Source organism: Rhyacophila brunnea, unplaced genomic scaffold (assembly GCF_057557595.1).
Source record: "Rhyacophila brunnea isolate RB1 unplaced genomic scaffold, BYU_Rbru_1.0 scaffold_17, whole genome shotgun sequence".
NCBI lineage: Eukaryota > Metazoa > Arthropoda > Insecta > Trichoptera > Rhyacophilidae > Rhyacophila > Rhyacophila brunnea.
The window spans coordinates 4,511,101-4,533,069 of NW_028232827.1; the positions used below are offsets into that span (position 1 = coordinate 4,511,101).

The window sequence follows — 21,969 nt, forward strand, 5'->3', positions numbered from 1 at the left end:
ATCATTATTACAACGCCTGTACAAGTGCATGGATTTACTGGCAGCAATAGTGTGTATTTTAAACTATCGTGACAATAACTGTTTACACGTAGAAGTCCTGACTGTTTCTCCAATCTCATTCTTTAAGAGACGCGTTGTTATCATTTAAAAATCGGTTAACCCCAAAATAAGCCTCTCTGCGGTATAGTTCGTTTTTTTGCCGGCAGATTCGCCACTATTGTTCTACTGCGCAGGCGCACATCGTCGCAAGAAAATTCAGAAGCCTCCGAACTTTTTTGATTTATGCATGCGATCTTGCAACGGCAGGATAATACATGTTTACACGTATATTTTCTTGATATGGCCGCAATAATACATACTGTCAGCAGTAAATCCATGCACGTGTAAACGGGGTATTATTTTGTATATTTTGCAAGTTTGTTAAATTCCATTTAAAAAAAAAATTATGTTAATTTTACCGTTTCCTGAAAATAAAATTATTTTGGTTTACGTAAGCTTACAAGGTAGTAAGGTGATATTGAAGTCGGAGTATATTTATGCGTCAATTACATTGAGCTTCTTTACGAGCTGTTTGTTGGCGAATTTACAATCTGCCTGTAAAGTCGCCCAGTGTAATCATCGAACAAGCTAACAAGCAGGTTGTAAACACTCGACCGAGAAAAGTTGAAAGCCGGTCAACTTTACACGCTACACGCCGGCGTGCGGGGCTACTGCGAGCAACCTCCCGGTAAAAAAACCAACTACGTTCTGTCAAAATAGTCGCTGGCTTGTGGCTTCTGAGCGAATGGAAAGTTTTGTGTGTAATCATCAAATCGCAGTAGCTGAATCGCCCGCTTTTAAATTCGCCAACAAACAGCTCATAAAGAAGCGCAATGTTATTGATGCTTTAGGTACCAGTGGCGTGCCGTGTCTTTTGCTTATAGGAATGGTGTTGAAAGAAATACATATTATAATAAATTATAATGACTAGGTATTTGCTACATAATATTATGTATCCAAATTGAATCTTCGGCAGGTAATATGGCGCGTGGTATATCGTAGTGGCGAGCGGTGGAGGTGGGCTCTTAAGATTAGCTCAGTGAAAATAAATACGTTTGACTGACAAAGTTTAGTGTGTATATTTATGTAACAGCTTACCTCTACCCTTCGCCACTGGTATATCTCGAGTGTTAACTCTGTGTTACTCTAAAGCTGCGTCCACACTATGCGGCGGTTTGCCGTTGGCAATGCCAAATTAGCAAAGCCAGCGGCTGTAAAAACGTCTACATCTGTGTTGGCATTTATTTAGTTTAGTTGCACAATGTTCACTGAGGAGGCGTGAGGCCAGTAGTTTGCACGTCCCCACTCTCTGTTCTCATTGCTTTCTTTGAAAGAGACCGACACTCAAACGATTTTGGTTGGCACACCGCTGGCACAATGGTACGTGCCAACGGTCGCGTCTACATCGTTTCGGCTTTGCCAATTCGCCTTGCCAGCTGGCTAACAGCGGCATAGTGTGGACACGCCTTTACAGGCCAAGCAAGGTAAACTACATAAATTCTTTTATGCAACATGGACCAACATGAATATTATTTTTTTCAGTTTATTGCAGAGTTATACTACTTTTATATTTTATGTATGATGTTTATTTTATAAATAATTTTTATTAATAAAGTGTTTTCATATTTTAAATTGTTATATTTATCAAATCCCATTTTATGCATCACTGCCTTAATTAGAATTAGACTGTTCATTATTATCTATACAAAGTTATGGTAAAATATAGTAATAGTAAAAAATATTTTAAAAAGCAAGTTGATATCGTCGGCTTACTATACAAACCTTCTGTCTGTTTTAGGTTCATGTTCAGGAGAGAATGAAAACATATTATTTACCTAATACATTTCTTTTATAAATAAAAAAGTTTTTTCTACGATATTATTTAAAATTCACTTTTTTTTGATATACAGTCAAACTTGGTTATTACGAGGAAAATGGGACCGACTGAATTTGCTCCTTATAAGCATTACTCGTTACATAACATTTTTCGCGCCACGTTCTATGTAAGCATAAAACATGAAAAAAACTGGAAACCATCGTAAAAATTCCCGAAACAAGCATGGCATTCATAAACTGCAAAAGAAGTTGTTTATTGTATTGAAGTGCTGAGCCGCTGGTGCTTGTGTAGGTACCTACTGACAACCAACAAACCTTGGATTTTTTACTTGCAATTTCAACCATGTGCGTTGATACTTTTTCAATGTTGTCGGCGAAAACACCAATTAGGTACTTAGACACTTAGCTAGTGTCATAAATTTAATGTAATCCGGTTTAGTTAACTGCCCGGTCGGATTTTATTGCTTAGGGCAATGGCGGCTCGTGGATAAGATATCTGGGGGTGCTGTGGTTGATTAAAAATAAAAAAAAAGTTTATTTGGATTATATTTTATTATTAACATCAAAATTAAATATAAATTATTAATTATATTAATAAGTAATTAAAATAAAGAACTTTGCATAAATTGCTTGCAGAAATAAATTTTAACAATGTTAATAAATCATTAAAGCTATATTTCTTTCCTCCGCTGTCACGCGCTCGCTCACGTACGAACGCAGAAACGGCGATACACTGTCGGGTCTGCAGTACCGATCAAGCTCCCAGCTGCGTACTCCGTTTCCCGCACCCCACCTGCGCCAATTTGAGCATATTCGTTTGAAAACGGTACTGCAGTACCGTGGTGTATGAAAATTATTGGATATACACGCTTAAATAATATTGATATTTTCATATAATATACATAAATTTATGTATATTATAATATTCCATTTTTCTCAATTTGCTTGGGGGTGCTGCAGTTCCGCAGTGCATATGGACGAGCCGCCACTGGCTTGGGGTCAAAAATGTTGTTTTTAAACGAGAGACACATTAACAGTTTTTCTCGGTATACCCGAAAAGTAGCTTGTTATAAAAGTGAATAAATGTATGGAGAAAATCATAAACTAAAATGTTAACAAATGTTTCCTCATTACATCTGAGATCTCGCTATTTCCGTGATCGTAATAACCAAGTTCGACTGTATCATAAATTTAAAACTTTTATATTTATAAAAGAAATGTAATAAATAATACGTTTTAACTCTCTCCTGAACATTTATATAAAACAGATAGAAGGTTTGCATAGTAGGACGACGATATGGATACTATGAGTTTGCCTCTGATCGATTATAATAAACAAAGCTCAAAGCGTGTGTGCTGGATAATAGTGTTATTAATGTATTATTTATCTATTGTGAAGTGTAATAACAACTGCGAATGATTCAGCAATTATATTTCCAAAAGAAACATCCTCCGACGCGAGGATTATAGTCTTACTCAATGCACACAAGATACCATGATATCTTTCTAAGTTCTTCTACCTATGTCAGGGGTGGCGAACCTATGGCACGCGAGATGATCTTGCATGGCACGCGTTTGAAGAGAAAATAAATACCTATAATAATAGTAGATGACAGATCTGTATTGTATAAAAAATAGCAGGCAAATACTCTTCAAGAATAAGCATTATGTATAATGTAAAAATATAATTGCATAGGTCAGTCCTTAGACTTTATGCATCACATATTATAATATTATCACACTAACCTCATCAGGCGGCGGAGGATGCCGCGCCGCGAACCTGTAATTTTGATCGATTTACGATGCTTGAGACCATTGTAGCGAGAGAATCAGCATTTCTCGTGTCAATTTGTGCGATAAGAACCAAACTAATTAATACATTAACAAACAACTTCATTTCCACTCACAAAAAATGGCTGCACCAAATAAGAAACAAAAACTTGGTGGAGCTAGTAGTAGTAATTCTGGCAGACAGTTTCAAAATTGGTGGACCGAAATGTATGCTGTAATTGAAAAAAAAAGTGATAAAGTGTGCTATGTTCTGTGAGTGGTATCTAGAACACCACCATTTTTTTAATATGATTTTTAAAAACTATTTTTTCCTCATGAAAAACTGCCCGGCACGTCAGACAGTTGAAAAATAATATTTGGTAAATTTTGGCACGCGTACATAAAAAGGTTCGCCTACCGTGACCTTAGTTTAAATAGTGAGTGATAATAGCATGTAATATTTTCTTATCTTGATTACTAATTGCCTAGGTAGGTGCTTAGTGGAACGATGCGTATTAATTCAGACCATCGTTATGCTCATAACTTTTTGAATTTAGTAATAGTTTCAATACTGTTTTCGGCTCTGAATACACACATTGTAATTCTATGTAAAAATGTGAGTACACCTTTACGCAATTACTTCTTCTTCTTATTGCGCCATCCCCTAGCGGAGGTCGGCCTTATCATCTGCTACCCGGAACAGTTCAGTGAAGCTGCACTCACACCAATCACGGAGGTTTTTAAGCCACTAAATACGGCGTCGTACTTTATGTTAATTTTACAAGAAATTCCTTTATTCGACGCTATTTTAATTTATGATATTTATTTCTCCACCGTTAATCCATTCAATAATTTATTCACCAGCTTCATTTACATACAATATTTGATACAATACTGACATAATTTTGTACTTATAATTGACAATACCCTAATTTCAAATGTATATCTTTTCTTTTTTCTTGTTATTCTTCCATCTTAGATTACATACTCATGGTATAAATTTCAATACTTAATTCACATAATATATATTGGTGGTGCTTTTGCAGTGGATTGTAATTTGAGGATGCTGGTGGTTGTGGAATACGGATCTGGGGGGGGGGGGGTGTACACAGGATGCCAGACACTGACCTTTTATGTTGAGAGGGCTGACACCCGCCGAAGCCGGTTCGGTGTTCACGCACTCACGCACTGGTAAACGGACGGTTTGGAATGTCACTCTCACGGTTTCACTTTTGTTTTGGGATGAATGATGATGAAAGTTCAGGGTGGATGATAGACGCGATGTTCGCTCAAACCGTATCAGATTTAGTGCAACGAAGGTCAAACAGATGCATTTTGTATGAATCACTCTGTAGTTAACGCGGCCTCGTTCGTATCGTATCAGATAGAGCACGATAACTTTAACAAGGCTACTCGCTCGGCTGTCTTGTAGTAACTGAATGTAAGTTGCAATCACGGTCTACTCATGACCCGTAACTGCCTGTCGTCCTGGTCTGGCGACAATAATAAATAAGGATTCGAGGGTAGGTGGGAAGAAAGGATGAGGGCTAGCAATGCTAGCATATAGGGCCCAACCATATATACTTATAATATATCAGCGACGAAGGGTAGAGGTGGCTACTAGGAAATAGTGTGCACTAAACTTTATCAATCAAACGTATTTGTTTTCATTGAACTAAGACTTCAATGTGCAGATAGTGTTTGTTGTTTGTTAGTTTTTAAAATTCAATTAAGCCTGACTAATCCAAGCCATAGTACATAATAAGAGTCAAAACATATTTGTTTATCTATGAAATATCTAAACCATACATAAAATTAGATTTTTAATAGATAGAAGAATATTTTTTATCGATTACGATTTGGGTAGGCAGGGCTTAATGAATTTAAAAAAAGACACCATCTGTAATATAAATTCTTAATTCAGTGAAAACAAATAAGTATGACTATAAAGTGTGCACTATTTTTGTCGGATCGATCATAGCATACCTAAACTATTATGATTTTGATCTAGGCAGGGTTTAATTGAATTTTAAAAACTAACCAGCACCATCTGCAATTATTACTCTTAGTTCAATGAAAACAAATACGTATGACTGTCAAAGTTTAGTGTGGACTATTTATTTTGGATCTTAACAGCCTACCTCCACCCTTTGCCACTGCGGTATATCAATGCTTGAACTGTTTCCTATTCTTCTAGATTAATATTAGAAAAAAGACTAATCATGGATTTTCTAAGTCTGGACTATGTATGGCAGGCGCTTCTGCAAAACTGGACGATGGTTGCATGTATAGTGCTGGGTGTCCTGATATACCACAACTACACCAGTACGTTTGGACATTTTAGAGAGATGGGGGTGCCTTACATGAAGCCCACGATTTTATTTGGAAACCTAATTGAAAGGGTTTTTCTTCGAACATCGTTACACGAATTTTCTATTAAAGTGTACAGGCATTTTGAAGGATTACCATATGGAGGTAAAACAGTCCTTATTATCTCATTATTAATTTAATCTTTTGTATCAATCATCAGCAAATAAATATGACCTAATTATTGAAATACTGTTTTAATGATATACTCCGGGGCATGTCCAACTTCAAGTAAGCCGTCACCTACGATCCTATATCAAAACTGATTATAGTTGACATATTGTAATTGACTGCGGAGAGGACATTGAGGCATTACAAATAAAGCAACGACACTCATGCTGCGATTACATTATGATCACGTCACATGCTGTCACATACTGGTACAATGACAAATGTAGTCTTTGGTTTCGTCATTCCACAGAATATTTTGAATGATCACTATCTCTATAAATTCAATGATGGAGAGTGCCAATTCTAATGTATTAGTATTTTGAATTATTATTCATTATTCATGGTAATTTCAATTAATTTTAACAGTTCTTATGTGTGCGTATGTTAAAATTAATTGCGATAATCCATTCATAGATAATATTTTGAACAGAACCCAACCAGTAGACCATAGAATATAAATAATAGAAATAAACACCAGACATAGATAATGATGTAATAGAATATCCACCGGAAAAACCACTAAAAACAAAGAACATGCAATTTTAAGTCGAAAATGTGTAGACTTGCAGAAAATAGAAAAAAAAGTTCACTAATTAGTGAGGTTCATGATGTAGCGCGATACACGTGAGGTGACCTCATTGTTGTCCTGGTGATTTCAGCAAATTTTGCTAACTGGCAATGTTCGTTTAAAGCAGCGATACTCAACCTACGGCCCTTTAAGCTTTTATGTGCGGCCCGAAACACATTTATTATCAGGAATTTCATATATCTTGAGATTCGTTTCGACTTTGACGCACAGACAGTGATACCCGAAGAGGATTGTCATTATGGTCCACATCAGATCTGGTATAAAAGTGTTGCTATTGCACACGATTAATTTAAAAAAACAAGCATAATTTTTAAAATCATCAATCATAAAATGTTATCAGACATCAGTCTGATAACATTTTAAACGCCAAGAAAGACGACATTACACACTTTTTTGCCGTAGCGGCAACTTACTGTGATGTCACGTGATAGTATGCGACATGCAGCATAATATAATCACAATTTTAGTCATTCACTATCACAAAGAAATACTCAATTGTCTTCTTTTCGGTACTCAATGCACTCATTGTCAAATTATGTTCTTAATGTACAAAGAGCCTACTGCACGACGATAATGGACTACATCTTCTCTTTCTCTTATTCCTGCAGCAGGCCGTGAGTGATGCAATACGATTCAAGTAGTATGACAATGTCACACGGGGTTCCTCTTGATTAATTTGAAAAAAACTTTCACGGATGCTGGTTAATGAAATAAAAATAGAATTGGTTAATGCTTCCCTTCAAAATATCAATGAAATCATATTGTATTACAACTTAGTGTAGGTAAACGTTATTTACATTTTCGCGATTCATTTCCTATGGGCCAATGGTGTCATCGATCAAAATCCACCCCACGATCGAATGGTCAATAGACATAATTACTTTCCGGATAAATACACTAATATTTCAAAAGTAAATTGCAGGAATTAGAAACGTTTGGTTTAGACAAGGTTTGATTGATTTTTAAAAACTAACCAACACTCTCTGCACATTGTAATCATGTAAACAAATACGTATGATTGAGAAAGTTCAGTGTGCACTATTTATATCGTATCTTAAGGCTATACCTCAGCTGAGGCGTGGTCTATAAAAATTGTGACTAGGCGATGCAGGGATTGTGCAAATGACGCGAGCCGAACGAAACATAATTTGTCATAAAAATTCATCATGCGTCCTTTTTATGTTAGGTTTATTATTATATTCGTAATAATAATAGTATATTCATTGACATGTTTTCTTTTTCAAGTACATGCGGAACGTTTTTTAGTCATCTTTACACGATTTAAGAATATATTCCCCCGACGCCATCAGAAAACAAATTGACGAGCAAACACGTCGACTATCGCTCTCCGAATGGCAACGCGGCCGAAATTTCGTTCCACATACAGTTGAAAATTATTTGCCGTTTCAGTTATGTACGCTCTTTACAGCCTACCTCCACCCTTCGCCACTGCTGCCTGCAGTCGTGGTCAATCAAATAAATTTGAATTAAACCTTTTTTTCGAACCACGTCTCAGGTCGTAAAAACATTCATTTCTGTGAAGTTATTTGATTTTGTGCCATGTCGATGATTTTTCAAATTTTGGTTTGCATATTTATTTTTTGGTCAAGAATAGCATGACATGTGACACTAATGTGTTTCTGATTTAGTCTTGACAAAATATTGAAAATCTGCTTATCAGTCCGCCGACTGTATAATTCCCATATTATGAATAATCGAGACTGATTTAAATTGTTTCCAGGATATTTTGAAGGTCGCCGTCCTTCACTGTTAGTGAAAGACCCTGAACTCATCAAAACAGTCATGATAAAGGATTTTGATTACTTCACCGACAGGTTTTCTTTTCTGACCAAGAATCCTATTTATGTACAAAAAATGCTGATTAATATGAAGGTGAGAAATATTACTAAAAGCAATTTTTTGTTTTTTGATTATTTAATTCCAGTCCAGGGGCCTTATGTTAGAACTTACTAGAATGTTGTAGTCGCCCGGTCGACATGACGTCATATGACATCATTGTGACGTACTACCGGAGTGATAATAGCATTCGAGAAAATAACGCTAGTCAAATGCTGGCGTTATTCATTGTCCCCATCCACAAATAGGTGTTTCAGCGTAATAATATATATGGTGAGCAGTGTGTGTTGGGCGGCTTGCCTCGAGCGTGTATTGGCTGACGTCACAATTACGTCATGTCGTCGGGTGACTTTATATCACCAGTTACAACATAGGGCTGCAGGTGAAAAGCTCACAGAGAGTGGTGCGACGTCGCGTGTATTAGTGGTCACTCACGTAAAATTCAATGAAATCTTATAATGCAGAGTCTACTGAGTGTGATATAGCGGGATTGGCGTGAGGGTGGCCCATTTTATCATCATGTGAGGCTCGGTGAAATGTTTTGTTTTACCAAAAACTAACCTTTTTTTATTGGTATTATCGATTTGAAATTGTCACCAATCGATTCTTCATAGTTGGTTTTCAAATGGAAATGTAAATTATGTAAATGCCGTTGATCTACTTGTTAAGATAATGTAAGGCAAACATTTGAGAAAATTACTCCACTGACAACGATACTGCCACCAATAAAAAGTATCGTAGTTGGTCTCTGCAGCTCTCGCGGTGCAGTGCGTAAGGCACTGTTTCACTTCTATTACTAAATAGTCAATACACTACTGTTAAACTACACTACTGTTATTTGGCCTCTAGGCTTTTGTAGTGTATTTATATATTTATTATTATTATTATTATTATTCATGTAATGTAATTATGCCATGTAAGCAAATTCCACTCCGCCAGAATTAAACAAATTTTAGATCTCACCATGCCATCTTCTGTGTTTTTTGTCTTGTATTTGCTGTGAGGTGAAGAAAAACCAAAGAGTTATTAAAGGTACAGTTTCCGGTTACAACTTTTTATTATATCTCCCTGATAGGGTTGGGTATTCCACCCCACATGATCCACTGCTTCTGTCAAATTAGAGTGAATGTTATATCCAGTAAGCTCCTTCGCTCGACCGATCCAGCTTGCCGACTCTCTTCCTCTGACTCATCACTTTCCCTGAAGGCTATTCAAAATCACCGTTACCTATTTTCTTATTCTCCAGTCCACGACCGAAACGAGGATAATGGATATAAAGACTTCACAAAATAATAAGATTTCTTCTTTTGTTGTCAGGGTAAAGAATGGAAGAGTGTGCGTTCAATTTTGACACCAACGTTCAGCTCTGGTAAACTACGAGGAATGGAAAATCTACTACAGCAATGTGGACAGCAAATGTCTGAGTTCCTCAAGAATCGTACTGGTAAGTATGTTCTGTGCTAATTTAGAAAATGTGTGTGGTTAATACTAGGGCAATTTGATAAGTATGGTGAGTGAGATATTAATTATAGGATTATAAGGAAATTTCTTTACCCACCCATTAGGGAATCCAATCCCGAGCCAAAATTCTGATCCCGGGATTTCGGGATTACAATTTGACAATCCCGGGATTGGCATTTTTTTCCATTGTTAATATAAAATTTTTATATTTACAAATAACATTGATAAAATCGGTCAAAAATAAATCTAGTATAATTTATACTATTTAAAACATTTATTGTTAATATTGTATACGTTCAATCTTGGAAATACGTAAGTTTAATGGAGTAAATAATATTGTAATATAAATAATAATGTGAATTTAATATGAGATTGCTGTTTCTGATAGTGAAGACTTAATGAATGGGTTAGCGAGATTTAAAATAGTAAGCAAATAATGGTGTACTTATGGCTTTTCCGCTTCATAAATCTAATTAGAAAGCCAAATATGAAACTGCCGTAATACGTATGAGATCATGGTGGAATTATTTTTTTAATAGTGCGAAGCATTGTTTTTTTCCAATCTTTCTCATTTTTATAAATTTATGTGAAAAATAAAATGAATCGGAAACTTACACATGGGTATAAATCAAACTTCATTCAAACTCAGTTTATTTCTAATGTAGTTATTTGTTATTAAAAGTATTTTTTCTTTTTTATTTTATTTTCCATAAAAATTGATAAAAAATAAATCCCGAAAGTTTCAGGATTATGTTTATCGATCCCGGGATTCATAATTCATCATTTGTGAATATAGCCTGAGAATAAGAGAATCAAATGCACTAAGTCCATTTAGTGCTTTTTCTCTGAATAGATGTATGTCTTTTTGACTTATAACATAAATTATCTTCGCCAGTTTTATAGATATAACTATATGACTAATATGATTTGTAGACTATAGAGCGTACTCTTAATAAGATTACCTCATCATTAAGTCAAATCAGCAAAATTTTGACTTAGTGCTTTTTCGCAGAATACCCACGTACGTAAAAGTGTTGACTGTCTCGTGAATCTCATTCTTCAAGTGTAAGCGAGACGCGTTGTTGTCATCGTATGATGCTATTTCACTGGTTGTGAAAATTGGTCTGTTATTCTACTGCGCAGGCACTCTTATGAAGGGATGTTTAATGTTTTGAAGAGCATTACTGATAGAACAGGTTGCACATTTCAGATGTCTGGGAGTAAATTTGTTCGTTTTTATATTTTGACGTTTATAGATACATGTATTCATTGGTGGAAAGATGGAATCGAGAATTCTAAAAACATTGTTCCAGCAGAACGTCCCATTTAACTTAGGCCCACTACCACCCAGGTTCTCAATCATCTTAATATTTTTCATTTCAGATATTGATGAAGCGATTGAAATGAAGGAATTCATTGGAAGATATACCTTGGAAGTAATCGGAAGTTGTGCATTTGGGCTTGATTGTTCATCACTAAAGGATCCAAATGCCACATTTGTGAAGGTTATTATTCATATTTATTATAACTATAATACTTACCAGTGGCGAAGGATGGAGATAGGCTGTGAAGATTCAACATAAATAGTGCACTAAATTTTGCCAGTCAAACATATTTTTTGTTTTCATTGTTATTTTTTATCTTATATGGTTTGATTTAGGCAGGGTTTAATAGCATTTTATTTATATTCAACGAAAACAATTAAGTATGACTGCGCTCCATGTGCAGTGCTGCTTGCATCGACGCTGACACTCCTCTGCGGGTTTCTGGTCTGCCCGTCGAGCTGGTGTCCAGATTCAAATTCTTGGGTGCCACGGTTGCCGATGATGGTGGTATTTCTAGTGAGCTTGGAATCAGCATGGGTGTGGCGGGCTCTGCGTTCAACCAACTTGGAGTCGCAAGGAGGTCAAGGCTGTATTCTGTGAGGACCAAATGTCGTTTGTTTAACGCGTGCGTGCTACCTGTGCTCCTGTATGGCTGTGAGACATGGCATCTTACTAAGCTTCAAGAGTCTCGGCCTTTGAGCTTTGAGAATCGATGTCTCCGCAGAATCTTAGGGGTACATTGGTACGACCGCGTTACAAACACCCGAGTTCGTGAGCAGACACAACAGCCTTCGGTGATTGAAGTTATCACGAAGAGACGAATTACGTGGCTGGGACATGTATTCCGGATGCCGCCAAAGAGTGCGGCACTTCGTACCCTTGTGGCACTGCCTCAAGGGTTCCGTCGCCGTGGCCGGCCCTCCCTCACCCTGCAGCGATGCTACAAAGGCGACCTACGTGCTGCAGGTCTGACATGGCGGGAGGCACAGGAGTTGGCGATGGACCGAGGGAAGTGGCGCCAACTTGTGCTTGCCCTATGCCCCAATGTTGGGACGTGACAGGGTGAAAGAAGAAGAAGAAGAAAAAATGCGCACTATTTTTGTCGGATCGCCCATAGCATACCTAAAATATAATATTGTTTTGGTTTCGGCAGAGTTTAATTGAATTTTAAAAGCTAACCAGCACCATCTGCAAATTTTATTCTTAGTTCAATGAATGACTGACAAAGTTTAGTGTGCACTATTTATATCGAATCTTAACAGCCTACCACTACCCTTCGCCACTGATACCTACATAATATTATTTATGTAATTATCAAAGTGATTAAAGTCACCAAGCTGATGAAATTGCCGGATATCGGGATATGTCACTCAGCGAGTTCGCAACCGTTGGTCAGGTTTTTGTCATACAGTGGTACTCGAGAGCACTAAATAACCACAGGAACACTCTAAAACCTGTAGGATTGATAAACTCATAGAAGAACTAAAGACTGTGAAGATTGGAAGGAGCTAATGGAGGCCTTCATCGACCCCGACTGAGGTTGATGATGTCCTGACTGGAAAAGAATAATATGTCATTCAATTTACTAATTTAAATTGACTTAAATCATTTGAATCAGGCAATAATTTAAAAGAACCATACTTGCAAAGCAGTATGTAATTATTATTGTACCCTACAATTCTCATTCTTGCCAGGGCTCTGCGGTGTAATGGGCAGTGCATTCGGCTATTAACTGAAAGGTTGGTGGTTTGAGGCTGATAGTAGGCGTTGTTTTGTTGTTTAGTTTTTGAATTAATTGTGATGGTTTTTTGTTATACATCAGCCGGTTACACTCTAGAAAAATGTTTTATCGCACGTAATTAAATAATGAATAATTAAAATTAAAAATAGTCTCTTTGTCTTGTGATTCTAGGAAGCGGCTAAATTTATGGAAGTTCCATTGTTCAACCGCATGGTTTTCTTCCTTTTCTTCCTGCTTTGTCCATCATTGTTGCGTTTTTTACCATTTGGGAGGGTAAACATTGTGGCGTTGAATCATCTCCGAGACGTCTGCATTTCGACAAAGACTGAGCGTGAGAAATTTCCGGAAAAGAGGTACATTTTTATCAGCAGGTTGGTTTTATGTTTTGTGAGTCATCATCATCATTAGCTGGGGTCGATCTACTGCTGGATGAAGGCCGCTCCTAGCTCTCTTCACTTTTCTCGGTCCCTAGTTCTTCGCTGCCACGTACATCCACCGAACTTTATGAGTTCTTCTAAGAACCGGTGTTTAGTGTCCCTGTAACCGCTTAATGCCTCTTGGGTACCAGTGTCCTTGTCAAGCGACATGCCCAACCCATTGTCATTTCATATACTTAGTGACCTTGTCTGCTTCCTTATCAATTGGTTTCTTTTGTGGTCTTTCCGTGTTAAATCCAATATGCACCTTTTCATGTCACATTGTGCTACCTACTCACAATTTTTTGATTTCTTTTACATTAAGAGTCTAAGTTTTACACTCATAGGTGCAGTGACGTCCCGTAGGGGTAGGCAGATTGAGCGTCGCTTAGGGGCGGCAGTTTCTCGAAGGGCGGCAAATCGAGGAGAATCATTAGTTATAATATATAGAAAACAACTACCTACCTAAACTTAGTAATGGCGAAAATATCTTTCCATTGAAAAAATCAGCTCACTGGTTGGAACCAAAATTTATTAATTAATTAACATAAAAGGCTTAACAGGACTTTGTCGGATTCGCGATGTCTAGTTTACTTCCGTTGTCCTTGGACGTCACGTCCATAATGAGTAGCAATAACACGTGCAAATTTTCAAATTTTATTTGAATTATAGATAGGTACTTACATAGGTAATTTAAAATGTATCCAATTATTTTTTACTAAGTATACCTATTACTCGCGAGTTTTGGAAGTTATCGGGTGTATTTTAAATGTATCTGAAACCGTGGACTCGCAATATTGTCTATTGAAGCAGAGATGTCATTTAAATTAGATTTAGTGGTATATATTTTGTTTGTAATGTATCGATACAACATATTTCTTAGATATTGGAGTCATGAAAGGATGATAAAAAAAATGGGGATGTATTTTGGCGCTGCCTAGGGGCGGCAATCTGTCTAGGGACGTCACTGCATAGGTGAGCAGTGGTAGCACAATTTAGGCACCCAAATGCACTCCATGCCAGTCGATTCTGCGGGCAATCTCATTACACAAGTGACATATAATGAAATAATTCTGCATGAAACAGGATTCAAATGTGTAACTGCTTTGTATGACAAGTTATAAGCACTATTTCACAATGGTGTAGAAAATCTAAATGTACGATTCAGATGGCTGTCAAAAGTTAAGTACGCATTGATTCTGACTGAAATTTAGTTTTTGAAGAGTGATACATACCCAGTAGTCATTTTACTTTATAAATTATGGCAATATCTTACAGACATTTAACAAATTTTACAAACTAATGGGTCTTCTAGGACAGTGGTCCCCAACCCCCGGTCCGTGGATCAAATGGTACCGGGCCGCCCAAGAGACATTCAATTATTTCGATTTTATTTACTGTGGTGTATTCCTCTTGGGTTACTTCGTACTTCGGGTACTTCCCAACCACAAAAGACCAACGAACTGGTAAGGAATGGATCCGCGACCCATTTGTCAACAAACCAGGCAAATCTACGAGTAGCATGTCTGTGCAAGAAGATCAACTTCTGGAGATTGCAAATGACGGCGGCCTTAAAATTACGTTCGAGACAACAACAGCCGGCGTCAATGGCGCAAAGTCATTGCGGAATACCCTGAGATTGCCACTACAGCAATTAAATCCCTATTGCCATTTCCGACATCCTATATGTGTGAAGCGGGGTTTTCTGCAATGACAGCAACCAAAACAAAACAACGGAATAAACTGGACATAAGCAACACACTTCCGGTGTCATTGTCTCCTATTACCGCCATATGGAACTGTCTCGTTGCAAAGAAACAAGCTCAGGGTTCTCATTGATTTATCGTTCTAGTGAGTTAAAATGTTAAATCACTTTATATTCATTTTTTTTGTGTAAGTAACTATATTTTATTTTAAAGGCATGTTTTAATATAATTAAATTAAAATGATTAAATCAAAACAATCTAAAAATATATAAACAATCAACGTCCCCCCATCAGCGTGCCGCGGTAAAATTATCAAACGTTGACCGGTCCGCGGCGATAAAAAGGTTGGGGACCACTGTTCTAGGATGCTTTGAGGCACCAGTAATATGTGGCAGTGGCGAAGGGTGGAGGTAGGTTGTTAAAATCTGATGTAAATAGTGCACACTAAACTTTGGCAGTCAAAGGTATTCGTTTTCATTGAACTAAGACTACAATGTGTAAATAGTTTTTAAAATTCAATTAAATCTTGCATAATCCAAGCCATAGTAGATGATAATCAAAAATTTTCATTTATCCATAAAATATGTAAAATTATACCATTAAACCTTACATAATGTTATAGATAGAAGAATATTTTTATATCGATTATGGTTTGGTTTAGGCAGGGCTTAATGAATTAAAAAAAAATAACTGAAAAAGTATGCACTATTTTTGTCGGTTTATTATACCTAAACTATTATGGTTTGGTTAGGCATGGTTTAATTGAATTTTAAAAACTAACCGGCACCATCTGCAAATTGTATTCTTTGTTCAATAAAAACAAATAAGTATGACTGACAAAGTTTAGTGTGCACTGTTGAATCTTAACAGCCTACTTCTACCCCTCGCTACTGGTATGTGGTGCCTCGCCAGGCCCACATCACACTTCACTTTACATTTGATGAGAAACTCTTGGGCGCTTTATTTTAATTTAAAAAAACAGTATTTTAACGTCATCGTATTTTGTTTCAGGCGAAATGACTTCATGCAACTGATGGTAGACACTGCGCAGAAAGAAATAAATGAAAATGTAGAGGATAAAGGTATACTTACTCCAATTATTAATAGATTATTAATAAAAAGACTAAGGACTAAAGCGATACAAGTGACATATTATCGACATTGACTTGTTAAAACCTGTGATGTGACAATTTTGTCGAAATTGTTTTATTAAATATTATCGATGTGTTTATATTAGTCTTCATAGTTTAATAAAACCCTCAACAAAGCCTTGATTACCCGGAAAAATCGGAGATGAATATAGTTCGGATAGTGATAAATCCGGATAAACGAGGTTTTATTGTACCAACAAAATTAATGTATAATTAATTGAACATACATAATTTTGAAAATATATAACCAAAAAAAAAAAAAAATACGACACCCAGCTGGATCGAATCTGCATCTGTCAGGTTTCGCGCCCACCTACATTGACCACAATGCTATAAGTATCCTATCTAATTTTAACTAATATACTTACAATACTTTCCGAAGCGCTTTTCAAATTGAGTTACTATTGGCGATCGGCTTTTATACTTTAAATCAAAGTAGATATTAAGTAATTACTTTAATTATTACTAACCGACGTCACGGATCACTCCAAGATCTTTTTGTTGTAACTTAACTTACTTGAACTTGCTAATAGTTTAATTAACTATTTTTTTATTTTATAAGAATATAAAAAAAATAGTGTGACGAATTATAGAAACCTCCAAGGTGATGAGCCTCTCCTTGTCTTTTATTTACATAAACCAAGATATACAAAATTATGGTTTACTTTAGGCAGGGTATAATTGAATTTTAAAAACTAACCAATACCATCTGTAATTAATTGTATTCTTAGTTCAATGAAAACGGAAAAGTGTGACTAACAAAGTTTAGTGTGAACTATTTATGTGTCATATCTCCGCAGCCTACCTCCACCCTTCACCATTGATTTTCACTATATATCCGCCAGTATAAGTTATCCACGGCGCCGCATGCTAACATTTTTTGATATATCATTCAATACTTTTTATACTGTGATGAGCTAGTTCTAAATTCGAAACCCAGGTTGCTAAAAACAAATCAAATGGAATAGTAGGTATAAAACTTAGATTGATTAGAATTTAAATTAACATTCTATCAAGTATCCTTTTTCAATACTATTAATAACTAACTGTCTTTGAGAACAATGTTATTTCTTTCGTTATTAACAGTTATGAAAGATGAAGTCATCCAAGCGCAGGCAATACTGTTTCTGTTTGCCGGTTTCGAAACGTCCAGTACCCTGCTGAGCTTCGCGTGCGCGGCTCTTGTTCAGCGTCAGGATATTCAGGACAAACTTCGGGAAGAAATATTAGATGTCGCTGCCAAAAATGGCGGACATTGCACGTATGATTCCGTTAGCGAGATACCGCTTCTAGAAAAAGTGCTAATGGGTGAGTTTGTCAAGTGATAGTATTGTATTTTCTCATCATCTTCATCATTTACACCCGTTTTGCATTAATTTACTGACCACATGGCTAATTTCTTACATCCGTCTAAAATAGTTTGAATTGTACACAAAATAAATTTTACCGGGTACCCACTTTGGTGTCTTTATGTCAGTGGTGAACAAGCTTTTTGAAAGAAGGGCCAATTTATCCATTTTCTAATTTTTCACAGGCCGCAAAGGGGTAAAAGTGTTGAAAAATAATGATATATTATACTAGATGAGATATACATTTTTTTTATATTCAATGAAATAGTACTTGTCCATCCATTGTTCTTGAAAAGTTCTATTTTCTTCTTCGATCCTTCTTCGTTTGTTAATGTTTACTGCCATTATAAATAAATGGGGAGAAAATTAGTTCAGGCACGATTGATTTGTTAGAAAACAATAAAAGTACCATAAAGAACTTTATACACGCACTATACATACACATGTACACAAACAAATGTTTCATAATCAAACTGAATTTTTTCTGTTAAGACCATATTAAATAATAAAAAATAGCATTAAGTTTTCTATCAGTGAAGATTCAGATTATATACCATTGCTACTGCATAATTTGTTCACATATCGAACACAGATTTTTATCATATTCAATGAAAAATTTGGTAATGAATTAAGTACTTGTTATTTTGGGCCGCAACAAATGCCATTTCGGGCCGTGTTTGTGCACCACTGCTTTATGGGTACCTATTGAAAAGTCAAAATAATATGGATTCAAGTTCGGTAATAATAAAATAAAATTAATCATGCCGACTTTTTGAAGTGAAACTGTTTGACGTGTGGTATAGCAAGTTTGTTGGTAGAGTGAAATCAGCTGATTTGAAAATTAAAAAACACAAAAACACCCACAATACGCTAAAGTCATCGTCGAACCATCACCCATTTTGTTGACTACCTTTCAGTAGAATTTACTATCTAATTAACTTTATAAACCATGCAAAATATCTTTCCAGAAACTCTCCGTATGTACCCTCCCGTCTCGAAAGTCGAGAGGGTTTGCACAAAGCCGTACACAATCCCCGGAACAAACGTGAACATGAAAGTGGGCGAAGTGGCAGTGATACCTATAGCGGGAGTCATGCATGATCCTGAATTTTATCCGGATCCTGAAGTTTTCAATCCTGAGAGGTTCTCTCCTGAAGAAAAAGCGAAGAGACCGAATCAGCTTTTCCTGCCGTTTGGTATGGGACCGAGGAATTGCATTGGTAATTTTATGCGTCTTACTTTTGTGAAATATTTACATAATTGTATCAGCGCATGTATTCTATATACAAGACTGCTTTCGTCCGCTACGGCAGCTATCCAGGGTAGGTTTGTATCGAAGTAATAGCACTTATTGTAACAAAAACAATAAGTTAGTTGTAATTGTTGTTTGATTTAATAAAATGCAAAAATTTTTTTTAGTACTTATTCCACTTTAATAATTACTTAATACAATTTTTTTTTGCGTTTTATTAAATCAAACAACAATACAATGCAGTTCCACCATGAATTGACAGTTAACACAATAAAAGAAATTAGTTGTAATTGTTACAATAAGTGATATGTTTTAACAGCACCTCTTTTGGCTATGCTAAATTTTACAGCGAGATAGACAGTTTTGACTGTTTAGACGGCTAACTTATTGTAATTTTTACAATGAGTGCTAATACTTCGATACAAAGCTACCCTAGATAGCTGCCATAGCAGCCGAAAGCAGTCTTGTGTATAGAATAGATGCGCTGGTGACTATTTTCAAAAATCCACAATTGCATATTTGTGATTAACTATTTTTTGTGTTGCAAGCATAAGTGATTGGTTTTAACATTCATTTTTATTACATATTTTTTGATTGACAACATTTGAACATATTGGTTTTTGATGAGTTTTATCTTTGACAAGACCATAATGACCTGAGAAGATGATACAGAACCAATGCAGAGCCATACTTAGAAGCGTACGTCCATATGATAGCCATCTATCTTTAGGAGGTCAATATCGGCAACATAGATTGCGTTGCGTATAGTATCCATAGATAATGTACGTCCTATACCAGGTAGTAAATCTATGGAAAAAAGGCAGTGGCCCAGAATGAAACCATTTAATATACGGTCAAGTGACGTCTAACTAAGTCGAGCTAAATTAACAACTCTGGATGGTGTATATTGCCAAGTGCTACTTCGGTTTACATAGTTTTGCATTGCGCATCTAAAAGTCTAAAAGTATGTTAGTCATTAATAATTATAGCAAGAAGTAAATTGTTTTATACCTGTTTATTTATGGCGAAGAGACTTTAAACAGCAAAGCGAAACGTAACTTAATCTATGGTGACCATATTTTTTTGGTTGTTTTTCAGGTTTAAGATTCGCAATGATGACAGCAAAGTTCGCCATGTTTTACCTTCTCAAGGATTACAAACTTGTAGCCTGCGAGAAAACCAAGTTTCCTATTGAGTACGACAGACGAGCCATTCTGCTCAAAGCAAAAGACGGATTGTGGCTAAAAGTGAAACCATTGAAAACTTAGAGTGATCTGTGTTAGTTAATTAGTCTTTGGCTGTAACTATCACTCGCATTTAACTCCGAGTAATATTTGCTGTCAGATAAACTAAACCGTGAACTGTTAGAGCTGCGTTTGCATTCACATACCTAACAGTATACTAAAATTACTACAGTATATCTTGAGATAGGTCTCTGCAACGAGGCCGAAATGTCATGGAAAGAAGGAGGAAGAACACAATATGGTGACAGCCCAAAAATCAAATACAATTCATTGAGGTGCTGAAGATTACTCAAGAACAAGTGACATATTATTATAAAATGAAATAGGAACAGTTTTCTAATCACCTATGTTTTTTAAAAAAATGATTCATTCAAACATTCAATTGTTTTGTATGACAAAATATAAACATTTTATTTCCAAGATTGGAGTTTATCCCATGTGTAAAAGAGCTAAGCTGAGAATTAAGCTGTGCTTATATTATGATGCACGTCGTGTACTGTCACGCTGTCACGGCCTCAAATTAATTCTATGGTTTCGTCAGTTTGAGGAATATTTTGAATGATCTGTAAATCGTCTCTGTAAATTCAATGATGGAGAGTGCCAGCTGTAATGTATTAGTATTTTGAATTATTATTCATGCTAATTTCAATTAATTTTAACAGTTTCTACGTGTGCATATGTTAAAATTACTTGCGATATTACATACATAGATAATATTTTGAACAGAACCCAACCTGCAGACCATAGATAATAGGCAACATTCTTATTGAAAATAGGTACATAATGCCAACCGCTAAAGACAAAAAACACGCGATTTTGACAAGAATCGAAAATGTGTAGGTATGTAGAAAATGGTAAAAAACAGTTCATTAATTTATGCAGGTGTCGATACAGCGCGGTACGCGTGAGGTGACCCCATTGTCATTCTGGTGATTTCGGTAGATTTTGCTAAGTGACAATGTTCATTTAAAGGTTCAAAAGGGGGCATCAGTCTGATAACATTTTAAACACCGAGAAAAACGATATTACACACCTTTTTCCCGTAGCGGCAGCTTACTGTGACTTCACGTGATAGTGCGCGACGCGAATCATAATATAATCACAGCTTTATTTTCATAGCAATATAAAATTTAAATTTTATAATAGACAAAAAAAAGGTTTAGTATTGGAACATGTTAATTTATTTATGTAGTGTGGATTTCGTCATTATCGAGTGTTTGTAAGCAGTGATGTCTTGTAGCAGTAGACAAGTCATGCATTGCTTTGGGGTGGGAAACATAGGCGGGAAAGCAGCCATGTTTGAAATTCTTCACTAAATCAATGCAGGAAAGAGAATCATTTATAGTGAATTGCTGGACGAAAAACATATTGATACCGCCTAAAGCATGGCATCCTTAGAGGATCCAATGCCATGAGGCCTGAACCGTCAGCAGGCGGATTCATGGAGACATGCATAGGTCGGTTACGAGACGTCGAAATTTCTAGCCTGTAACTGTAAACTCTAACTGTAAATGTATTTCATCAAATAAAATACACCATTGCATCTTGAATATGCGTTGTCAATCAACACGCATGTCTCCGAGAAAGAAGCTAGCAGACGATAACCTTAACAACTTTATCACGGGGGGGGGGGGGGTCCAGCACAAGCACTTACGCCCGCCCCGTCCTTTCGGAGGTGATAATGTCGAATCAAAA

General features: G+C 36.2%; 1 protein-coding gene across 1 annotated transcript; it reads left to right on the forward strand.

Moving 5' to 3' along the window:
- Nucleotides 1-4,144: 4,144 nt before the first annotated feature.
- On the forward strand, nucleotides 4,145-21,816 carry LOC147073582 (putative cytochrome P450 6a13). Its single transcript, XM_085944988.1, has 10 exons — nucleotides 4,145-4,261; nucleotides 5,843-6,120; nucleotides 8,514-8,665; nucleotides 9,947-10,073; nucleotides 11,474-11,595; nucleotides 13,328-13,509; nucleotides 16,290-16,360; nucleotides 17,516-17,737; nucleotides 18,747-18,998; nucleotides 20,129-21,816. Exons 2-10 carry the CDS (start codon nucleotides 5,868-5,870, stop codon nucleotides 20,296-20,298), a joined length of 1,551 nt encoding a protein of 516 aa, XP_085801114.1. The 5' UTR covers nucleotides 4,145-4,261; nucleotides 5,843-5,867; the 3' UTR covers nucleotides 20,299-21,816.
- Nucleotides 21,817-21,969: the final 153 nt, after the last annotated feature.